Source organism: Hibiscus syriacus, unplaced genomic scaffold (assembly GCF_006381635.1).
Source record: "Hibiscus syriacus cultivar Baekdansim isolate YM2019G1 unplaced genomic scaffold, ASM638163v2 tig00111772_pilon, whole genome shotgun sequence".
Lineage (NCBI taxonomy): Eukaryota > Viridiplantae > Streptophyta > Magnoliopsida > Malvales > Malvaceae > Hibiscus > Hibiscus syriacus.
The window spans coordinates 434,482-457,938 of record NW_024063173.1 but is presented as its reverse complement, the minus strand read 5'-3'; the positions used below and the strand labels follow the sequence as shown (position 1 = coordinate 457,938).

Here is a 23,457-nt window from a genome sequence, read left to right as displayed (position 1 = left end):
TTCCTTTACGATAGAAAAAATATGGTTCGAAGAGTCGCCACCAATCTTTGATTAGGATGTGATTGGGCACCCAAAAAATATTTGCCATTTTAATAAAATATTAATTTTAATTAAAAAGATAAACTTGGAGTCTGTGTTACTAAAATTTGAGTTCGAGAGTCGGTTACGTGTGGAGAATGATTAACACCCCCACAACGCCCTAATTTGGTACCTAGTCGATTAATTAATTGTCTTTGCAATAAAATGTACAAGTTCGAGTCTAATTTAATTTAAGATCATCTAAAATAACATTTTTAGAAATTTTGTATGAAAGATAATAATATTAAATTATTTCTTATCGAGAAGAATCGATCTATCATACCTTAAAGCAATCGATTCTTACTCCAATCGAAATAAAGAAATATTAAAATTTCATTCTAAATTTCAAAATAATAATACCCAAAATAATTTTAAGAGTGAAAAAATTAATTGTTTATGATCGAACATTATTATTTTGAAAACCCTTTGAAAAACACATGCGAAAGTAAAAATAAAAAAACTATCAAGCAATTGATTAATTATTTATTTTTTACCAATATTTAATGAGAATAAGAATATTCAATTAAATAAATATATCGAGACGAGACCATAGATTCGATCTAACTGTCTTTTCTCGATGAATTTAAATAAAAGAATACGATCTTTTCCTCAATCCCCGAATTTTTAAAAATGGATTCGATTTAATTGGTGTCACTTAATGGGATAGACTTTCGTTTTAAAATTATCGAAAGTAACTTTCTTATACGTTAAGACAGTTACTTTACGACAATATTAAATCGATCGAATATTATCCTTAATCTAATTATGTAATAATGTCAAGTTATGTATATGAGGTTGTTATACAAACTAATTCAAATTAAATCTTAAACCATGCAGCAATTTACACATTCACATTATGCCAAGTAACCAAATTTGTAAACAAATGAAATTATTACAAATATTACCCTTCACATATCTATACCTGTGCATATATATGCTTATACAAAATATAACACACAATATATATATATATATATATATATGATTTAAACATAAATAACCCAATAAAATTACAACTAAAATATAAAACTGGGAAAATAATGAAATCATGACAAGTACATAAGACTAAATTAGAAAGCAATCCTGAAGGTGACTAATTTACAAAAGGTGCTCAAGTTTGGGGAACTATAACTTAATTTACCCGAAAATTTAATATGAAACCTATTTAATCGAATACCAAAATTTTGTACACTAATGCAACTATATGAAGATTATCATGAGAATATAAAAATATAATGAATACAAAAAATGTAAAATAAATTTAAGACTAAAACCATGAATTTAACAAAAATCAAGTCATAAAACATAACTTCTTACATTTCGTATACTAAAATCGAAATAAACCCAAGAATGCATGTAGGACTAAAATGCAGATTTCAAAATGAGCATACCCAATGTACAAACAAATGAAAATTCAATATAACCAGATTCAGGGACTAAAATGTCAACGCTCAAAACCTAATGACTAAATCAGACATTCGGATATATTAATTTGAGGATCAAAATACGAAAGCTTAAAATTAATGGACTTCAACCAAAAGTAGCCCCTCCTCAAAAACACGGGTTGATCAACAATGAATCACTGCCATTTTAATGAATATATATATATATATATTAAACATAAAGCCTAACATAAATTTAAAGTAAACTCATGGCCATATCTCTCTATTCATTTCCCCAACTCTCTGCTTCCCCCTTCACAGTGTCGTTGGAACCCTCTCCCCACTCAAACTCCACGGTCACAATCACCTAAACTAGAGCCTCAGAATGGACATGCAAGGGCCTAAAAGTTTAAAGAGGCTTCTTACTCTTCAACTAGACTCACCGACACTTTCTCTACTCCGGTGAAGAATACTCAAACGACAGGTAAAATCAATTTTCTTTCTCTACTTTACTCTTGTTTTCACACTAGCTATCCTTCACACACAAAATTGTTGGAAATCGAAACGAAAGAAAAGGAAAATACCTTAACAAATGCTACTGATTTCTTACAACTTTCTTTCGAACAAAAGGAAAAGAGAACCCTGAAAAACTTTACTCGTTCTAATTTGAAAGAGAAAACTTTGTTTGCATTTATTTCCCTCTAGGTTTTACAAAATATGTGGGAATAATTTCGGGTTACAAATTTCCCCTTTTCGTTGATATCCTCTGATTTTGATGACTGGTTGAAAAATGAAAATCCCCCTTTGTTGGTGAATTCCCTCTGTTCGAATCGCTACCCCCTGTGTTGTTGTTGAAGCCCGTTGTTTGCTCTCTATTTGTTGCTTTTTTTTTCTTTGCTTGCTCCTCCACTCTAATAATCAGCCCCTCGTGTTTGTTGTTTTTTTAACACCGAGAGCCCCCCCTCGTCGAATGGTTACATGCATCCATTTAATGGATCTTTGGTGGGTTTTCCACTGAGCAGTGGTAGGGCACGATATCAAATTTCTTGAGATTTTATGTGATTTAAAAATGTTTAGTGGATTTGGTCTGATTTTGTTTTGTCTATTGAGGATTTGGTTGCTGTTGATGTATGCAATGACGATGTTTGGCAACTTGATGGCTCAGACATGGTGCTTGGGGCGTTATGGAGCATGGGAACGGGCTGCTGCTCGGTTAGTGTGCTTCACATGGGGCTTGAGATGACTTGAACCGAGTTGGGTCTTGAGCTCCAATTGAGTCGGGTTGTAATTAATTGTTTTGTAGTTCGGGCCCGATTGAGCTTGGATTTGTAAAGCCTGCAAGAAATAAAAATAAATAGTATTAATAATATTAATAATATTTAGGACGAAAAAACGAGTGTCAACAGTTGCCCCTTTATGTCCCATTTTTGTGTCAACAAGAATGGGACAAAGATGAAGAGACAATGCGTTTTTTCGTCTGGTCAACTTCATGGTTTGAAATATGATAAGGGATCTGTTCCGCTGTCACTCAGGGAATATCAGATCTGGGTATGATGATTCATTCCACTGTTCTTCAGGGAAGATTGAATCAGGGTAGACTTGTTCCGTTGTCACTCAAGGAATATCAAATCTTGGAAGATAGGAATCTGTTCCGCTTCTTCTGAAGGGAATATCAGATATGGAAAGAGACGTGATCCATTGAATTAAGGCAGATTTGTTCCGCTGTCACTCAGGGAATATCAAACCTTGGAAAATAGGGATTTGTTCCGCTTCTTCTGAGGGGAATATCAGATAGATGACCTAAAGGATTTATGCATCATGCTCATAAGGCTTACTGATGGATTTGCTTCACTACTCTTCGTTGAAGGCTTAAGATGGTTTGCTTCACTGCTCTTCAGTGAAGGCTTAAATTGGATTTGCTTTACTTCCGTGAAGGCTTAAGTTTATTTTGCTTCACTTCCGTGAAGGCTTAATATTGCCCTGAGAACTTAATCATCATGCTCAGAAGGCTTACTGATGTATTTGCTTCACTTCCGTGAAGGCTTAAGATAGATTTGCTTTACTTCCCTTTAGTGAAGGCTTAAGATTGCCATGAGGACTTAATCATTATGCTCGGAAGGCTTACTGATGCATTTGCTTCACTTCCGTGAAGGCTTAAGATGGTTTGCTTCACTACTCTTCATTGAAGGCTTAAATTGGATTTGCTTCTCTTCCGTGAAGGCTTAAGATTGATTTGCTTCACTACTCTTTGGTGAAGGCTTAAGATTGCCCTGAGGACTTATAAATTTTGGAAATAGTTTACTAGGTAAGAAACCTTTCTTACTTTTCAAAAGTTTCATTTTTCAGATTTAAATGAGAAACCTTTCTCATTTTTTGATAGACATGTGAAAACATCCTGCCCGAAGGTCTCATGGATGGCCCGAAGGACTTATCATCTTGCTCGAAAGACTTACAGATGACCCGAAGGATTTAAGCATCATGCTCGAAATACTTACTGATGGCCCGAAGGACTTAAAATTTTGGAAATAGTTTACTAGGTAAGAAACATTTCTTACTTTTCAAAAATTTCAAAATTTCAAATTTGAATGAGAAACTTTTCTCATATTTTGATAGACATGTGAAAATATCCTGCCAAAGGTCTTATGGATGGCCCGAAAGACTTATAAATTTTGGAAATATTTTACTAGGTAAGAAACTTTTCTTATTTTTCAAAAATTTCAATTTTCAAATTCGAGTGAGAAACTTTTCTCATTTCATTCTTTACTTATAAAACAACTTAATGGTTGGGGAACATGCCTCACTTCAAAGTAATGCTTCCTCTGTGGATTGGATCCACCATTTTCTTTAGGTTCGCCTCTCTAAATACGATTCTTTGTGTTTGAGGTTTAAATTCTAGCTTCGATTCGTTGGGATTTGGATATCATGAGTCTTTTTTCCTTGGAAGATATGTAAAAACCAAATGTTTATGTGTGAAATGTGAATGCAATGCAATACATTTTTATGCAAATGATGTTCTCATGCATGCGTAAATGCTAATTCAGTTTTCATTTGACTCCAAAGTGGGGAACCAAGCCTTTTTCCTTTTGATCATTCTTCTCTAGGGTTTACACATATATCGGTGTAGAAGCTTGCAACTTCTGAAGATCTGCCCAACCATCTTGTGGTCTCTATTTTCTGTCTTCATTTCAGAGGAAGTGTTTTCTTTCTCGAATTCTTGCTACGGCCAGTAATATGATCTTGAGGCCCCCTTCTGTCCTTGGCTCAATTACGCTTTCTGAGTTGTTCTTTCAGGACTCTGCCATTGATTGATGCTCGGTTGGTTTTCTTTACAAGGCAAGCTCTGCTCAAATTCACGGTCTGCCCCTGACACTTCAAGTTGTGAGACTCATTCTCAATATCTTCTTGGTCTGAATCTTGTCATCCCAATATGATCTAGATTTCTGGTCATGCCCCAAAGTGGGTACTCATGGATTTCTTCGTGCCCAACATATCCTAACTTGAATGTTCTTATTCTGGTGTCACTACACAGTAGTGTTGTCAAGTAGTTTGAGGGCGTCTCTTCATATCATCATAAACACTTAAGAAGTGATCAATTCTTCTAATAAAATGTCTTGCATTTTATACAAGCTGTAATATGTGCCCCTTCTAAATAATGAGGTCATCTTCTTCTTGATAGGTTATTGACAACGTCACAAAGAAATGTTACAAGTTCTTATACTTCATCCACTATGATCTCTTAGACAATCTGCTTCAAGATTGTGGAATGCTTCATGTTCTGGTATTGCTTATTCTTCTTCTCCGATAGAGGTACAATGAGCCTCACTAGCTTCAAGGACCTTTCACATTTGAACTGTCCTGTTTGAAAATATTTTTCCCCTTTCTCTTATTTTAGGGATCAAAGAATGAAAGAATTTTTAAAAACATTGCCTCTTAATTCAGGCTCATAATCAAATCAAATCATAAACATGAGTTCACAGAATATCAAAAGAATCAATAGCTCTTTAATGTTTTCAGGGTTATAGCTCTTTGATAAGTGTCAAAATTGAGGGGTTGGCTTCAGGTTGGCTTCCTATTTTCTAAGGTTTCGACCACCAAAATGTCATTTCTTTCTTGATCATTGTGAACATCGCAACATGTCCTTCTTTCTTGGGTTGGTATTTTTATCGGATGCGGACAAAATGACGCAACTAGCATAATCAATTACTAAACTTTCTATAACACTTTTCTTTCAGTTCTCTGAAATCTTCCATTTGTTCAAGCTTCATAGACTCCTCTAACAAAGGCAGTGCAAAAATATCGGTCTAAAAATGAAATTCCTGAGTGCTCGTGTGAAATTGACTATAACAAGTGTTCCTTAACTCCCTTAGTCCATCTTTACCGAAACTCCTTATTTATAAAATTGATTTAATTTTCCATTGTCTGGCTAGCTGAAATCAACTTTATTGTAATTTGCCTTTATCAGGCTAGCTGAAGGATTCATGTCGTCACAAAGTCTTTGACTTGACAATCACAGTGGAGCATACACCGAATTGTCGAATACCCGATCAATGTCATGGTTTGACTATAATCTATTCATAAAGCCAGGGCTTTCGAGTTTCCTCTATAACCAATTGCCTTAGCGAAATAGCTCAGCTTTATTGTATACATATAATATAATCACCTTTATCAGGCTAGCTGAATTCTATCCATAATGTCGTGGTGTTTAACCAATTTCTCTAGGGGGGATAACTCAAGCTTTATTATATACATATAATATTATAATCTGGGTATACGGATCCAATTTCTTAAGCTTGTCAAGAAGAACCTGTTATAGTCTAGGTGTTGTTGAAAGTCAGAAAATCTCATCGTTAGAGTTCAATTTCCAAGCAACTAACCTAAACTAGATTCACCTACTTGATTATTCCATCCGTAAATATCATAATCATCATTGAACGTCATCAACAAAAGTGTGGTCTATTTAGTTTTATAACATCATACACAAAAGATGCCCCCATGTTGTCCGCTCCTATGCATACCTGAATACCAAGCCTATTTTTCATTTCCTTATAAGAGGAGAAGGCTATATCGATCCTTGCAATAGAAAGGCATGGTGTTCGATTGTATCTTCTTGGGATAAGGTCAAGGTCTTTGTTTTATAAGGTTTCAACCTTGTCATTTTGTCAAAGATTTATAACTCTAATCATTTAAAGAGTTTTTGATTCAATTGATATTCAAAGAATTTTAAGTTGAAAATTTGATTTAATGCTCACCATCCTTAAAATAACATGAATTCATTTAAATATCATTACAAAAAACTGATGAGAAAGTCCAAAAAAACATGTTCAAACAAGATGTTGCAAATGACATAAAGTTCCATGAAATGACTTCTTTCAAATTAGGATGCCCCATTAATCATCTATTGCAGTGGCGTTTGACTCCATCGGGTGTTACACATTGCACTCTGATGCCCTACTCAAGCTCGTTATCCATTGTTCCACCAATTCTTGTGTCAACGTACCATTTTCAACAAGCATATCTATCTCCTTGAACAACATCCTATAATTCCCCGTAGCATGCCCCAATGCCCCTAAGTGAAAATCACAGGCACTATCTTGATCAAAGCTGTGAGCAGAAGGGCCTGGATTCACTTTCACTGGCCTCAGTGTGAGGTATTGACCTTTAACTAAATGGGGATATAGATCCGAGATAGAAGTTTGGAAACTTTCAAAGTATTTTTTGATCTTGGGACTTTCTTTGGATGACTCGAGTAACCTGTTTCCCCTTTTCTTTTATGGTTGTGGGAGCTCTAGATGTGACATTCATTCACTTCATCAGCCTTTTCCTTTTGATCAGTTGGACGTTTGGAAGTAACTTTCAAATTTCCTTTGCTGATTGCATCTTCAATTAACTCTCCAGCCATCATAAGATCCTTAAAGTCATTCGTCGAGTTTTCCAACATTAACTCAAAGAAAGGAGCTGGAAGAGAATTGTGAAACATACATGATGTTTCTTCTTCTAACAAATGAGGCTGAACTTGTGCTGCCACTCCTCTCTATCTTAGAGCATATTCTTTAAAGCTCTTAGTAGCTTTCATCCTTATCCTTTGAAGGTCATGACGTTTTGGGGCTAAGCCTTTAACATATCGATATTGCCCCAGAAAAGCATCAGCTAGATTGACCCATGTCTTGATCTGCTCTTTATTCAAGCGGTTATACTATACTATAGCTGGCCAAACAAGGCTGTCATGGAAGAAATGAATCACCAAATTATCATCATTTAGGTACCCTTCCATCTTTCTGCAAAACATTTTCAAATGAATTAGGGGGCAACTGGTGCCATCATATTTTTCAAAATTAGGCACCCTAAATTTATGTGGGATGACCAAATCAGGGACCAAACTGAGTTCCCTAGCTTATAACTCCTTGTGGTAGGCATTAACAACATTCATATCTTTAATGGCTTCATTCAACACTTGAATTCATCTTCAAATTGCTCATAATCGACGAGGCTCATCCCTGGGTTTGAGTTAGATGCTCCGGGGTAGATTATCACTTTTGATGAATTAGTATGATGACATTGATTTCCTTTACCCTCCACTTTCTCTTTACCAGCAGCCCGTGGTACCAGTATCTGGATCATTTGATTCGATGCGCCTTGCAGAGAACCTGATGCTTGATTCCTTGTATCTTGTTGTAATCCGACCAACTGCTCTTGCAACTGATCTTGTGATTCCTTATGACATTGCTCCATTGTTTCCATTTGTTTGTTCATGACGATGAGTAAGTAGTATGAATGAATGATCTTGTTATTACTGTCAAATAATCTTCCAAAAGTTATTTCTGTGTTTTCATAATTAATGCATGTAAAATGTTTAAATAAATACATGTAATACAAATGCAAATGCCAAATGCAAATACAAAAGGTGTCATTCCAGAGTGTCCATCTTAAAACAATTTTCATTGAACACAAAGGTCTCGGTACATCAAACAAACTTTACATATAATGGAAAGCTTTCACTCTGAACTTTTCTACCTCATTCAAAAGCCAATTTAACTTCCACTCATGCTCGGGTGTTGAAATGTCAATATGCTTCAATTCTCTTGCAAATCCAGCTAAATCAACCCATTTATGAGCCACATCGCTTGCTTGAGATATAACTTTTTTCATGACTTTGTCCCTTTTCTCTATTTTGAGTGCCGATTCTCGGAGTTGTAGACACTGCTGTTGAATCTTCCTTGTAAGAAAGTCATTGTGATTATGAAGCTCTTGCATATGATAACTACAATCATCCATAATCTTCATCAACTTCTTGTTCTTGGCTTTAGTTGCTTCTAGCTTAGCTTCATTCTCCTGCTTGTGGCATTGATATGAAATTTCCATGTTGGCTATGGACAAATTCAACATATGATTTTCGGCTTGATATTTTCCTAAATTATCAACAGCTATATTGCGCCTTCTTTCTGCAATCTGTAAATCATGAGCAAACTTCTCGGCTTGACCTTCATGCACCTTGCAATTCTCTCCATTGTTCAGCATCATTCTTCAGTTTAGTGACCCCTGTTATCCATTCGTCTGAGACATATCTTATACCAGCAAATTTAAAAGCTTGACTGATTCTTTGGAAAACATCCCCCATGGCTTCCATCTCTCTACTCAATTTATCATTTTCATTTCTTAGATGACAAATCTGATCTTTGTACTTTGGTAAACAATATTCCTCTTGAATGTCTTCACAAATACCCTTACCTTTGGTCACTTTTAGTTCAGACTCAACAGGATAATCCGTTACCAAACTGGGCTGTCCTTTCAATTCAAACTCCAATACTCCATGATCTAGAAGAAGTTGGGATCGTCGTTTGAAGATAGAACAATTCTCAATAGAATGTCCTTAAACTCCAGCATGATATTCACAACGAACGTCGATGTCATACCAATTTCGATATGGAGGATGCATAGGCTTCACATAATGCGGGGCTACTTCTCGGGCTTCTAATAGTGCATCATACAACTCCTTATATGATATTGGGATGAAATCACAACGAGAACCACCTCTCAACTTAGGTTGGATTGGAGTTTCCCGTTTTACTGCCCCTGATGTTGGGAGTAGACTATCAACCACCAACAAGTTCTGATCGCATGGCTTCTTTTCATCCTTCTGAACTTCTATAGTTTCCACTATTTCCTTGGCATTTCCAAACAGCTTGTTGATATGAACAATGATTGTGCGTGGCTTCTCATACTGGCTAGAATCAGCAGGTTCTAAAGTAGTCCATTGCGTATTTGACACCTCAAGATCGAGCTCTTTCTTTTCTGTTGTAGAAGTCTCATTTCCTTTGGCTAAAGCATCTATTCTATCTATAATCCTGGACATCTGCTCTTTTAATCTCTGTTATCTCCCTTTTCTCTTCGTCAGACATGTGACCTTTGTGTGAACAGCTATCCATCATTCTCGAAGCTTTCTCAGGATGCCACTTCTTGACTGTGTTATAGCTTGCTTGATCACGAAACCCTTTGTCCATCATGAAAACCTTTTACTATGATGAACACTCACAAATCAACACCTTTTGATTATGTCATGATCATGCAATGCAGACAAAGAGAAAAACATCATAACAAATAAGTTAGTACATATAAGATGACAAAAAGTAATAATAGCAAAATAAATAAATTAATAAGTTTATGCAAAAGAAGAATGCAAATGCACAAGGTGTTAATTCCAAAAGTGACCACCATAGAACAACCTCTTCATTTAGACAACAAGATTTCATTACACCATATAGTCAAAATACAATTGCGACTCTTCATTTCTTTATTTCATTGAGTCGTACTCTTCATGGAATCTAACATTGCACCCAAAGTTGTCGGTGTAATTTATCACCTTTGATGGTGTCTGATGTCCTTAATTTGAATCTTGAAATCTCCATTTTTTACTTCCAATGAGAAGTGGTCTTCATGTCTTTGTGAAGGGTCTTCTCGTCCTTAGTATGACTATGTCTATCTTCTGAGGGAATATCTTGGTCTTGATGCCTTTAAAGGTGGTCTTCGATCAACTTCAAACTTTTTCATTCATCGGATGTCTTTCTTTATGGATCAGTTGAATGTCTTTGAATCTTCTGATTTTTGACTACATGGTTTAGAATTTCTTGTCTCAATATGAGCAGTCTTCTTATTAGTCAATCACTTGCGAACTAACACCTCAGATGATATGAAGATACAAATACAATAAAAAGCACAATAAAATAGACACAAGAAAAAAATGGGTTAGTCCATATAAGATAAACAAAAAATAATAAGTATCAAAATCATTAAATAAAACCTACCCTCACATGCTGACTACCCAATCGTGCTTAGTATATCCTACCCAATATGATATCTACATATGTGCTTTGTTTATAGAACATCCTAACCTCATGTCGTCTAGTTCGCATACTTATCCAAGAAATTAAACCTAACCACATGATTTCTAGTTCGCATACATTTATTCGAGAAATTAAAATTTCATTAAAGAATGCTCAAATAAGCTTTTCCTTGTGTACTCTCCTCATAGGATCATATGGTATGGGTAAGGCCGTATTTGTGTTATAAGTTTACTATATGCTGAGTTTAGTTCTAAAGTAAGGGGTCCTCGAATTGTCCTTGTCGGTGCCCCCTTGGGCTACCGAACCCTCAATCCTGGCCCATCACAAGCTTTCAGATCGAGTTCAATTCGAGGGGACACACTTCCTTATGTCATTGCGGAGGTGAAAACCTCACGAGGATCATAAGGCGTGAGCCCAAGGAGCGTTTCACTATCCCGCACGGAGGTGAAAACCACACAAGGGATTAGTTACTTACTCCTACTTAATTAAGACAGAGCAGGGTTTTAGCTCATGTTATGCAAATGCAGTTGTGCAGTGTGTGAGAAAAAGCGAAAACAAAGTAAACAACACTTGAACATAAAACTCAAGACCCTGAACAATTATTTAATCTAAAAACATTAGCAAACAGATCAGTACAACTATTTATTGGTTAATCAAATTCTGAACAAACAATATTAAAACCAAATAGGGGATCAAAAACCAATTTAGAACGAATTTATAACTTTCAATTGCAAAGACAATTAATTAATCGACTATAGGTCTGACTCTCTAAAATTAAGTCCCCAGCGAGTCGCCAAGCTATCGAAACGGTTTTTTTAGAGGCGAGATTTTGAAAACCGCATCATTTTTAATTATTCTCTTAATTGATTGATTTTAACTAAAAAAGTAATGTGATTTTAAAAAAAACCTCTTGTTTCAAAAATTTGGAAATTCCTTTACGATAGAAAAAATATGGTTCGAGGAGTCGTCACCAATCTTTGATTAGGGTGTGATTGGGCATCCAAAAAATATTTGTCATTTTAATAAAATATTAATTTTAATTAAAAAGACAAACTTGGGGTCTTTGTTACCAAAATTTGAGTTCGGGAGTCGGTTACGTGTGGATAAGGATTAACACCCCCACAAAGCCCTAAATTGGTACCTAGTCGATTAATTAATTGTCTTTGCAATAAAATGTACAAGTTCGAGTCTAATTTAATTTAAGATCATCTAAAATAACATTTTTAGAAATTTTGTATGAAAGATAATAATATTAAATTATTTCTTATCGAGAAGAATCGATCTATCATACCTTAAAGCAATCGATTCTTACTCCAATCGAAATAAAGAAATATTAAAATTTTATTCTAAATTTCAAAATAATAATACCCAAAATAATTTTAAGAGTGAAAAAATTAATTGTTTATGATCGAACATTATTATTTTGAAAACCCTTTGAAAAACACATGCAAAAGTAAAAATAAAAAAACTATCAAGCAATTGATTAATTATTTATTTTTTTTACCAATATTTAATGAGAATAAGAATATTCAATTAATTAAATATATCGAGACGAGACCATAGATTCGATCTAACTGTCTTTTCTCAATGAATTTAAATAAAAGAATACGATCTTTTCCTCGATCCCCGAATTTTTAAAAATGGATTCGATTTAATTGGTGTCACTTAATGGGATAGACTTTCGTTTTAAAATTATCGAAAGTAACTTTCTTATACGTTAAGACAGTTACTTTACGACAATATTAAATCGATCGAATATTACTCTTAATCTAATTATGTAATAATGTCAAGTTATGTATATGAGGTTGTTATACAAACTAATTCAAATTAAATCTTAAACCATGCAGCAATTTACACATTCACATTATGCCAAGTAACCAAATTTGTAAACAAATGAAATTATTACAAATATTACCCTTCACATATCTATACCTGTGCATATATATGCTTATACAAAATATACACACTATATATATATATATATATATATATATATATATATATATATATATATATATATATATATATATATATATATATATATATATATATATATATATATATATATATATGATTTAAACATAAATAACCCAACAAAATTACAACTAAAATATAAAACTGGGAAAATAACGAAATCATGACAAGTACATAAGACTAAATTAGAAAACAATCCTGAAGGTGACTAATTTACAAAAGGTGCTCAAGTTTGGGGAACTATAACTTAATTTACCCGAAAATTTAATATGAAACCTATTTAATCGAATACAAAAATTTTGTACACTAATGCAACTATATGAAGATTATCATGAGTATAAAAATATAATGAATACAAAAAATGTAAAATAAATTTAAGACTAAAACCATGAATTTAACAAAAATCAAGTCATAAAACATAACTTCTTACATTTCGTATACTAAAATCGAAATAAACCCAAGAATGCATGTAGGACTAAAATGTAGATTTCAAAATGAGCATATCCAATGTACAAACAAATGAAAACTCAATATAACTAGATTCAGGGACTAAAATGTCAACGCTCAAAACCTAATGACTAAATCAGACATTCGGATATATTAATTTGAGGATCAAAATACGAAAGCTTAAAATTAATGGACTTCAACCAAAAATAGCCCCTCCTCAAAAACACGGGTTGATCAACAATGAATCACTGCCCATTTTAATGAATATATATATATATATATATATATATATATATATATATATATATATTAAACATAAAGCCTAACATAAATTTAAAGTAAACTCATGGCCATATCTCTCTATTCATTTCCCCAACTCTCTGCTTCCCCCTTCACAGTGTCGTTGGAACCCTCTCCCCACTCAAACTCCACGGTCACAATCACCTAAACTAGAGCCTCAGAATGGACATGCAAGGGCCTAAAAGTTTAAAGAGGCTTCTTACTCTTCAACTAGACTCACCGACACTTTCTCTACTCCGGTGAAGAATACTCAAACGACAGGTAAAATCAATTTTCTTTCTCTACTTTACTCTTGTTTTCACACTAGCTATCCTTCACACACAAAATTTGTTGGAAATCGAAACGAAAGAAAAGGAAAATACCTTAACAAATGCTACTGATTTCTTACAACTTTCTTTCGAACAAAAGGAAAAGAGAACCCTGAAAAACTTTACTCGTTCTAATTTCAAAGAGAAAACTTTGTTTGCATTTATTTCCCTCTAGGCTTTACAAAATATGTGGGAATAATTTCGGGTTACAAATTTCCCATTTTCGTTGATATCCTCTGATTTTGATGACTGGTTGAAAAATGAAAATCCCCCCTTGTTGGTGAATTCCCTCTGTTCGAATCGCTACCCCCTGTGTTGTTGTTGAAGCCCGTTGTTTGCTCTCTATTTGTTGCTTTTTTTTTCTTTGCTTGCTCCTCCACTCTAATAATCAGCCCCTCGTGTTTGTTGTTTTTTTATCACCGAGAGCCCCCCCTCGTCGAATGGTTACATGCATCCATTTAATGGATCTTTGGTGGGTTTTCCACTGAGCAGTGGTAGGGCACGATATCAAATTTCTTGAGATTTTTTGTGATTTAAAAATGTTTAGTGGATTTGGTCTGATTTTGTTTTGTCTATTGAGGATTTGGTTGCTGTTGATGTATGCAATGACGATGTTTGGCAACTTGATGGCTCAGACATGGTGCTTGGGGCGTTATGGAGCATGGGAACGGGCTGCTGCTCGGTTAGTGTGCTTCACATGGGGCTTGAGATGACTTGAACCGAGTCGGGTCTTGAGCTCCAATTGAGTCGGGTTGTAATTAATTGTTTTGTAGTTCGGGCCCGATTGAGCTTGGATTTGTAAAGCCTGCAAGAAATAAAAATAAATAGTATTAATAATATTAATAATATTTAGGACGAAAAAACGAGTGTCAACAGATATATAAATAATTGTCCTTTTAATCAACCAACAACAATACATTATAATATGAATGTATGATCTATAAAAATCTAAAAAATAAAAGGGTTAACTACATGGTTATCATTTATGTTTGTGTTTTGTCCACTTTTCCTCACTTATTTTAAAAAAATATAATATATGGTCACTTTCGTTTTTATTTAATTAAGATATGGTGATTTTCGTTTTTATTTATTTAAGATGCGGTCACTACGTGTTAACTGTCGTTAACAGTCAACAGATTAGGTGACGCGATATTTTATTAAAATTACACATTTGATCTCTGTCATTTACATATTCTCTCAATTTAATCATACTTTTAATAAATTAAAATAAATTTAATGTATTTTCCACCAATGTGTCACTCTCTTGAAAGAATATAAAACAAAGCAAATTGGGTCTAAAGGGATTTGAACCTAGATATATTTGGAAACAGAAAATATACCAAACCATTAAGCCAAGACCAATGCTTGGTTTGATAAAACAACATGATGTATATATTTTATATCTTAGTGTATAAATAAGTTAATAATTTTTTATATATATTAACTTAAAGAAATATTTCTTTATATTAACTTATGAAATATATTTTATTATTAAATTAATTTAAAAATATTTTATTTTTATTTTATTTTAAAAATATATATATTATTCTTATCTAAACTTTTAAAAATATATTTTATTATTATTTTAACTTTTCAAAGTATATATTTTTATCTTAATTTAGTAAATATATTATATGATTACTTTAAATTATTAAATATATTTTATTCTTATCTTAACTTCAAAATATTTTAACATAGAATATATATTTTTAAATTAAAATTAAAATTAAATATTTTTAAATTAAGTTAATAATAAAATATATTTAATAAGTTAATATAAAAATATTTTTAAAGTTAATATATATACAATATTATGAATTTAAGTTAAATATTTTTACACTAAGATACAAAATATATACATCATGTTGTCTATTTTAAATTAAGTGTTAGTCTTTTTTTAATGGTTGGGTACATACTTAGCTTTTCAAGTAGCACAAGTTCAAATCCTTTTGGCCTCAATTTGTTTTGCTTTGCTTTCTTTCAATCAAAGGGTAAATAAAGTAAGTTCTCGAACCGAATGATGGCATGTGACGTAATTCGATTAGAGAATTACATTTATTTTAATTTATTAAAAGTATGATTAAATTGAGAGAATATGTAAATAACATGGACTAAATGTGTTATTATACCAAAATATTTAATTGCCACGTCAATTAATTTATTAACTATTAATGACAGTTAACTCGTGGTGAGCATATCTTAGTTAAATAAAAACGAAAGTGATCATATATTATGTTTTTTTGAAATCGGTGAGGAAAAGTGGACAAAACACAAACATAAGTGATCAACTATGAAGTTAACCCAAAATAAAAACAGAATTACAAGATATTTAGGATAATTAATATAAGTTTTGAAGTTTAAATGTATTAAAAGTTTACAAAATATGACAACACATCTAAATTTATAAAAGATGACAAATACGACTGCATATCTAAATTTACTGAACATGACAACATTTTACTTACAAAAGATAGCAGTATCATGATCAAGTTTACTTACAAAAGATGGAAACTGCATGTTAAGTTTACTTACAAAAAATGACAACAACATGTTAAGTTTACTTACAAAATATGACACCAAAATGTCAAGTTTACCTACAAAAGATGACATGTCCAAGTTTACAAAAGATAGTAGCCACATGTCCAAATTTACAAAAAAAAAATTGCCAACAACATGTCTAAGTTTACAAAAGATGACAGTATGTCCATAAACCACAATATCATGCATAGTAAAAGATAATTATCAATAATAAATTATTATATAGAAGAGCATGAAATATGGAGTACAAAATATAAGATTAATAAATTTAAATATTAAACCTTTTAATTCGTCATATTATCAATTCTTTCTAAGGTATTTGGATAATAATTTCTTTTGGTTGTTTCTCATTATTTTGTTATAATTTAAAAAGTCAAATAAGTCTACATATATTTAAAAAATATATAAACTTTATTATAAGAAAATACATTTAACTTATTCTTTATTTTTACTCAATGAAGGGATCTACACCAATCACCTGCACACATCAACATTTACAATGTTTATGGAGAAAATAATACCTATAAGGATCTATTACACAACTTTTAGCACTATATGTGGCCTCAAAAGCCACAGTAGTAATAGGAATAGTCAATATATTTAGTGTCCTCCTAGATAAAATGTGAAATTTGTTTGATTTCTCCCTCCACCAAACAATGACATCAAATTTAGCATCTTGACTAAAGACGCACCCTTCATTTAAATATGAATCAAGTTCAGATTTTACACGTGGTACATATATTTTTTCACTAAAAACATCTTACAAAAGCTCACACAAACCACTAAATGTAACATCGTCTTCATGGACATCCATAGAAAATGCACATTCTCCACTTTCTTTCACCACTTTCTTTCACATTACAAGATGAAGAATACATCCTCAAATATTCATCAAAAAGTTTATACATGGTGTCTTTGACCTTACTAATGTTCCTCTTAACTAAATGTGATGGAAACATTTTGGGAAATGCAATCTCTGTTGTCCCCATTTTCAATCTAGGATCTAACACTGAACCTATTGTCATAATTAACAAATTGCATTCACCCTAATACTTGTGAAACCTCTCTTTCATGTTATCAACTATACTTTTAACAAAATCATCAGCATACTCAAATTTTTCATCCAACACTTTATTTCTTTCCACCTCTCCAAGTAACATGTTAGAAGTTGGGTATTTAGAGCCTGATATAATGTTAGTAGTGACTTTAAACACTTTCAAAATTTCAAACAGTTTTTCAATTTTTTCTCACTCATCATCATCAGGACAATGCTTATAAGAATGATCATGCAAAACATATCTAGGAAATACATTTCTAAACTTGATAGCACAATCCAACATGGCATATGTTGAATTCCAACGTGTCTTACATTCAAGAATCAATTTTTGATCTTGCACATTGTATTGACTACAAGCTTACCAAATCGTTTGAGTTGCGCATCACTTGCATTCAAGAAGTCAACCGTGTCATGAACTTTATCAATGATGTTTTTCACTTGTTGGAGACCATGTTTTATCATTATTTTAAGAATATATGCACAACAACGAACATGAAATAGTTTTCCATTCCAAAGAAGTCTTCCGCTTGTTGCAAAATTGTCCTTCAATATCTTAATACAAGAATCATTTGTTGATGCATTGTCCACTGAAATTGTGAAAACATATAAAAGAAACAAATAAAAATCTTTTACTCTTATATAATTACAACAAAAAAGAAAAACACTACTAATTAATAACTATGTTAAAATAAAAAATAGTTTAAGATCACTTACTTTGTTTGCAATTTCACACTCATTTAAACATGTTAAAATGCAATCAACAATATTAGAACCTTTTCTTGGAGGTGACAAATGAACAAAATGTAAGCACACATCAAGCATAAACGCAGCGGAAAAGATCATTTATAAATACTTTTAGCCATTGCATACACCGTAGGTCGAAATTCGGGATATGGTTGCACCACCGTCAAAATCGTCAAACCACTGTTGACCACTATGAACCACCTTCGAGCACTTCAAATTTGGCTGCACAAAACTCGAACCGTCAAGGATCTTCTAATCATTTAAGACCTCACTAGATGGAATAAATTTCCAACTCTCTTAAATGTGGAAATGTTTTGAATGTTTTTGGTGCTTAGGGGCCTTAGCTTAGATGGGTATTTATAGGTGTGGTTCCCCATCAAAACCACCCAAAACTACCCAATCATATCATCATGTACATGGAATGTTGAAATGAAACTGAGGCACTCAGCCCATGCACTAACCACTAAAAGAAAACTGAATTTATTAGGAAACTACCAACATTCTCCCACTTGGTTCATAATGAACATGAGTACTTAAAGTCAAAACATAATGCACGAATCATAGCGATATTTTCTCTTATAGTAGAGTAATATCTTCCATGTATTACAATGTACCATATCTCAACACTTTAGCCAAATTTCTTAATGAATAAATCCAATGTTTATTTTTGGTCCAAACTGTAGTGATATTTCTCGAAATAATTAAATTAATGTGTACACAACAAAATGAGAAATATAAAACTTAATAAAGCTTCATTAAAATCATTTTTAAAACGAAAATTTACAAAGTGGAAACAAGTCCCGTGTGACAATATGATCCTTAAATTTATGTGGTGCCATGCCTTTAGTTAAGGAATCAACTAACATATGCTCAGTGTTAATGTGCTCAATGACCACTTGCTTTTCTTTAACATGCTCCCTTATGGCTAGATACTTAATGTCGATGTGTTTACTTCGACTTTCACTTTTTTTATTCTTAGCCATAAAGACAACAATTGTATTGTCATAATATATCATTAATGACCTAGAAATCGAGTCCACAAGTCTAATACCCATAAATTAAACTCTTCATTCATACTCCATTTGAGGTAGCCTCAAAACATGAAACAAACTAAGCCTCTATAATGGAAGTAGAAGTTAAGCTTTGCTTGACACTTCTCCAAGATATAGCTCCACTAGCAAACATAAATATGTAACCCGATGTTGATTTATGTAAATCAACACAACCATCAAAGTCTGAATCAGAGTATCCAACCACCTCCAAACTATTTGATCGTTTGTACGTAAGCATGTAGTCCTTTGTCCCTTTCAGATACCTCAAAACTTTCTTTGCAGCTTTCTAGTGGTCAATACCCAGACTACTCTAATATCTTCCCAACATCTCAACTACAAATGCAATGTCATGTCTTGTACATACTTGAGAATACATCAGGCTTCCAACAACATAAGCATATGTAATGTTTTTCATTTTCTCCCTCTCAAAATCGTTCTTCGGGCATTGGTTCAAATGGAACTTATCACCATTTACAATAGGAGCAATACTAGGTGAACAATCTTTCATCTGAAATCTTTCTAAAACTTTTTTGATATAGGTTTCTTGAGATATACCTAAGATACCTTGACGTATATCACGATGAATCTTAATGACAATGACATAATCACCCATATCTTTCATATCAAAATTTTTAGAAAGAAATTGTTTCACCTCATGTAACATACCATTGTCATTTGTTGCAAGTAAAATGTCATCCATATATAGAATAAGGAAACAAATTTTACTCACACTTACCTTTTGATATATACATTGATCCATGATGTTCTCAACAAAACCAAATGAAGAGATAACTTCATGGAATTTTAAATATATACCACTTTAAAGAGGCTCGTTTCAATCCATATATAGATCTCTTCGGCTTGCATACCTAGTGTTCACCATCACTAGAGGAGAATCCTTTAGGTTGTTTCATGTATAGATCTTCCTCTAGATCACCATTGCGAAAGGCAATTTTCACATCCATTTATTGTAACTCAAGATCAAAAGGAGGTATTAATGCTAACACGATGTGCAAGGAATCTTTCTTAGATATTGGAATAAAAGTCTAAGTGTAATTGATTCCTTCTCGCTAGTGAATTTTTTCGTAACAAGTCTTGCTTTATGTCTTTCAGTGTTGCCTATTGAATCTCTTTTTGTTTTAAAAACCAATTTACATCCAATGGCTTTTACACTATCATGCAACGTTACAAGATCCAAAATATTGTTTCTTTTTATGGAATTAATCTCATCTTCCATAGCATTGTACCATAATTCTGATTCATTGCAGCTCATGGCTTGTGAAAGTGACTCAATATCATTTTCAGTTCCAACATTAAAGTCAGAATCTTGTAGATACTCAATGCAGTCACTAGAAATTGTTGATTTTCTTTCTCTAGTAGATATCGTTAACTTTGAATCAACATTTTCTTATGGATCATGTTGTTTAACTGGTTATTCAATAATTTTTGAAGTTTCTTGAACAACTTGATCTACTAGGATATTTTTCAGCAGCTTGTGGAATTTTATTGATTGGTTGTTCAACACCGGTTGTACTTTAGGGATGTTTTGTGTAATAATCAATCTCTCACTTGAAGTGGAATATTGATTTACATGAATTGAGTCTTGAGATATATCATTCCCACTGATTGAGTCATACTTAAGAAACTTTACATTTCTTGATTCCATAATTCTAGTGATATGTGATGGACAATAAAATATGTATCCTTTAGACCTTTCGACATATCCAATGAAATACCCACTAATGGTTCTCGGATCCAGTTTCTTTTCTTTTGGGTTATAAATTTTTACTTCATATAAGCATCTTCATACGTGTATATGTCGTAAACTCGGTTTCCAACCTTTGAATAACTCAAAAGGTGTCTTTGGGACATCCTTGGTTGGAACTCATTTTAATATATACACAATCATTTTGAGAACTTCAACCTATAAAGACATAGGTAGCTTAGAGCTACTAAGCATACTTCACACCATATCCATTAAAGTTCAATTTCTTCTGTCTGCAACACCATTTTGATCAGGTGATCCTGGCATGGTGTATTGGCAACTATACCATTATCTTAAAGAAACTTTGCAAATGGACCAAGTGCTTGCCTATCTTCGATATATCTACCATAATACTCACCACATCTATCAGTTCTCACAATCTTAATTTAGTTACCGCATTGTTTCTCTACTTAATCCTTGAAAACCTTAAAGGCTTCTAATGTTTCGCTATTATGATGAATCATGTAGAGATACATGTATCTTGAGTAATCATCTATGAAGGTGATGAAGTATTTCTGACCTTTTACATCTATATTTGGGAAACATGTATCATAATGTATGATTTCCTATATGGTCGGACTCCTCTTGGCACCTTTCTTTGACTTGTTAGTCTACTTACCCTTAATGTAGTTTATAAAAGTGTAAAAATCAGAAAAATCTAAGGTACTAAGTACCTCATCATTTACTAATCTCTTTATCCTTTCAATGGAGATGTGTCTCAATCTCCAGTGCCGCAAGATAGAGGAATCTTCATTTATAACGCAACGTTTAGAACCAGTTTGAATGTGCATAACATTATTAATAACATTATTTTGCAAATTTAAATAGTAAATACCATCAAATAAAATCCCATTTCCAACAATTTCTGATTAATAAAATAAATTGAATTCATTGTTTGAAAAATTAAAACAATACCCCAAAGGTGTAAGTCTTAAAACATAAATTAAATTTCTAGAAAAACTTGAAATATAAAAAGTCTTTTCTAAAATTGAAACAAAGCTACTACTAAGCACTAATTTACATATCCCAATAGCTTCCGCATGTGATTGCATCTTATTTCCTGAATAGATGTATCGCTCACCTCCCACTGGTTTCCTCAGGTTTATTAATCATTGTAAGGAATTTGAGACATGGATTATATAACCAGAATCAATCTACCATGTGTTATAATTAACATCAACCATATTTGACTCAAAGAAAACAAGTGAGATTGATTTACCTTTCTTTTCAAGCCAACTCTTAAACTTGACACAGTCATTCTTTAGGTGTCCCTTCTTTTTACAAAAAAAAACACTTGGACTCTTTCTTAATGTCAGCTTGGGGTTGGATTTTAGCATTCCCTGTTGGATTAGCTTGGACTAATCACTTTCCATGAGTAACTGTTAGTGCACTCTCTCCCCTTTCAAGTATGAGCCTAGCCTCCTCCTGATCACACATTGTCAAAAGTTCATCGATAAACTACTTATCTTTATGTGTGGTATAAGAGATCTTAAATGGTTTATACTGAGGTGGAAGAGTGTTCGGTATAAATTGCACCAGGAAATGATCAGAAATTTCAACCTCTAATGCTCTAAGTTGAGTTGTTAAATCTCACATCTTATTGATGTGAACATGTAATCCTTTCAGAGTAGTGACCTCATGGACGTGAACCTCATGATTAGAGTGCTAGCCAAGGATTTTTTTTAGAAGTTTTGAACTGCTTTTTAATAAACATCAATAGTTTTTGCACATTCTCATAATGCTCAATTGAGCCACGAACAATCAGCAGAAACCTTACTCTAAATGAACATAATGTTGAGGCGATTAGATCGTTTTCATTTTTCATACAGAGTAAGATCAACTTGAGTGCTGGTTTCAGTGATATGTGGCTCAGTTTTCCTTATCGCATAATCAATATACAAACACCTTAATTGAAGAAGAATGTTATCCTTCCAGAACTTAAAGTTCTCATTGGTTAAGATATCTACTCTATTATTAGACATATTCACAGGCTGTAAAACTGCAAGAAATAATGAACATACATGCTTAATCAAAAAATTTGAGGCAAACATAAATCATGATTCACCAATGCAAATTATGTAAACAATGAATCTAGTGACAAAAACAAATTACTAGTGGGCTAAATTTTTAATTCGTTTAGATTCATCTTATGATAAAAAAATTTTTATCCCTTTGATAAATTTTTTTTATCCCTTTGATAAAATTATTAAATTCACTTTTATAGTTCATGTGGGTAACTATGTAAAGGTATATAATAATTTTACCTTAGTAAATTATGTAATAGGATTTAATAACTAAGCTTTATGTATGTGATTTTTAACTTTAGTAATTTTATTTAACTAAACATGTTGTGGCTAGTCTTTAACTAAATAAAATTATGAAAATCGATTTGCTAGATATTAACTCTAATTTTTATTCAAAATTGTTGCTAATTCATTATGCAACATTTTATGTCTATATTTATGATGAGATCA

The 23,457-nt window shown here is 32.6% G+C and overlaps 1 protein-coding gene across 1 annotated transcript; it reads right to left on the bottom strand.

Annotated features, from left to right (window-relative positions):
* Positions 1 to 19,276: 19,276 nt before the first annotated feature.
* LOC120170060 (secreted RxLR effector protein 161-like) lies at positions 19,277 to 19,831 on the bottom strand. The gene is made up of 2 exons (XM_039178092.1): positions 19,583 to 19,831; positions 19,277 to 19,504 (listed from the first exon to the last, which is right to left on the bottom strand). The coding sequence occupies exons 1-2, from the start codon at positions 19,829 to 19,831 to the stop codon at positions 19,277 to 19,279; spliced, it is 477 nt and encodes a 158-aa protein (XP_039034023.1).
* Between the last annotated feature and the right edge of the window lie 3,626 nt (positions 19,832 to 23,457).

Bases quoted from the DNA above. Each gene is read 5' to 3' on its own strand.
- LOC120170060 (XM_039178092.1), bottom strand. From the start codon at position 19,831: ATGGGTGATTATGTCATTGTCATTAAGATTCATCGTGATATACGTCAA. The intron at 19,505-19,582 runs GTATGTACAAGA...ATTGACCACTAG, and splicing joins GAAGCCTGATGTATTCTCAA to AAAGCTGCAAAGAAAGTTTT.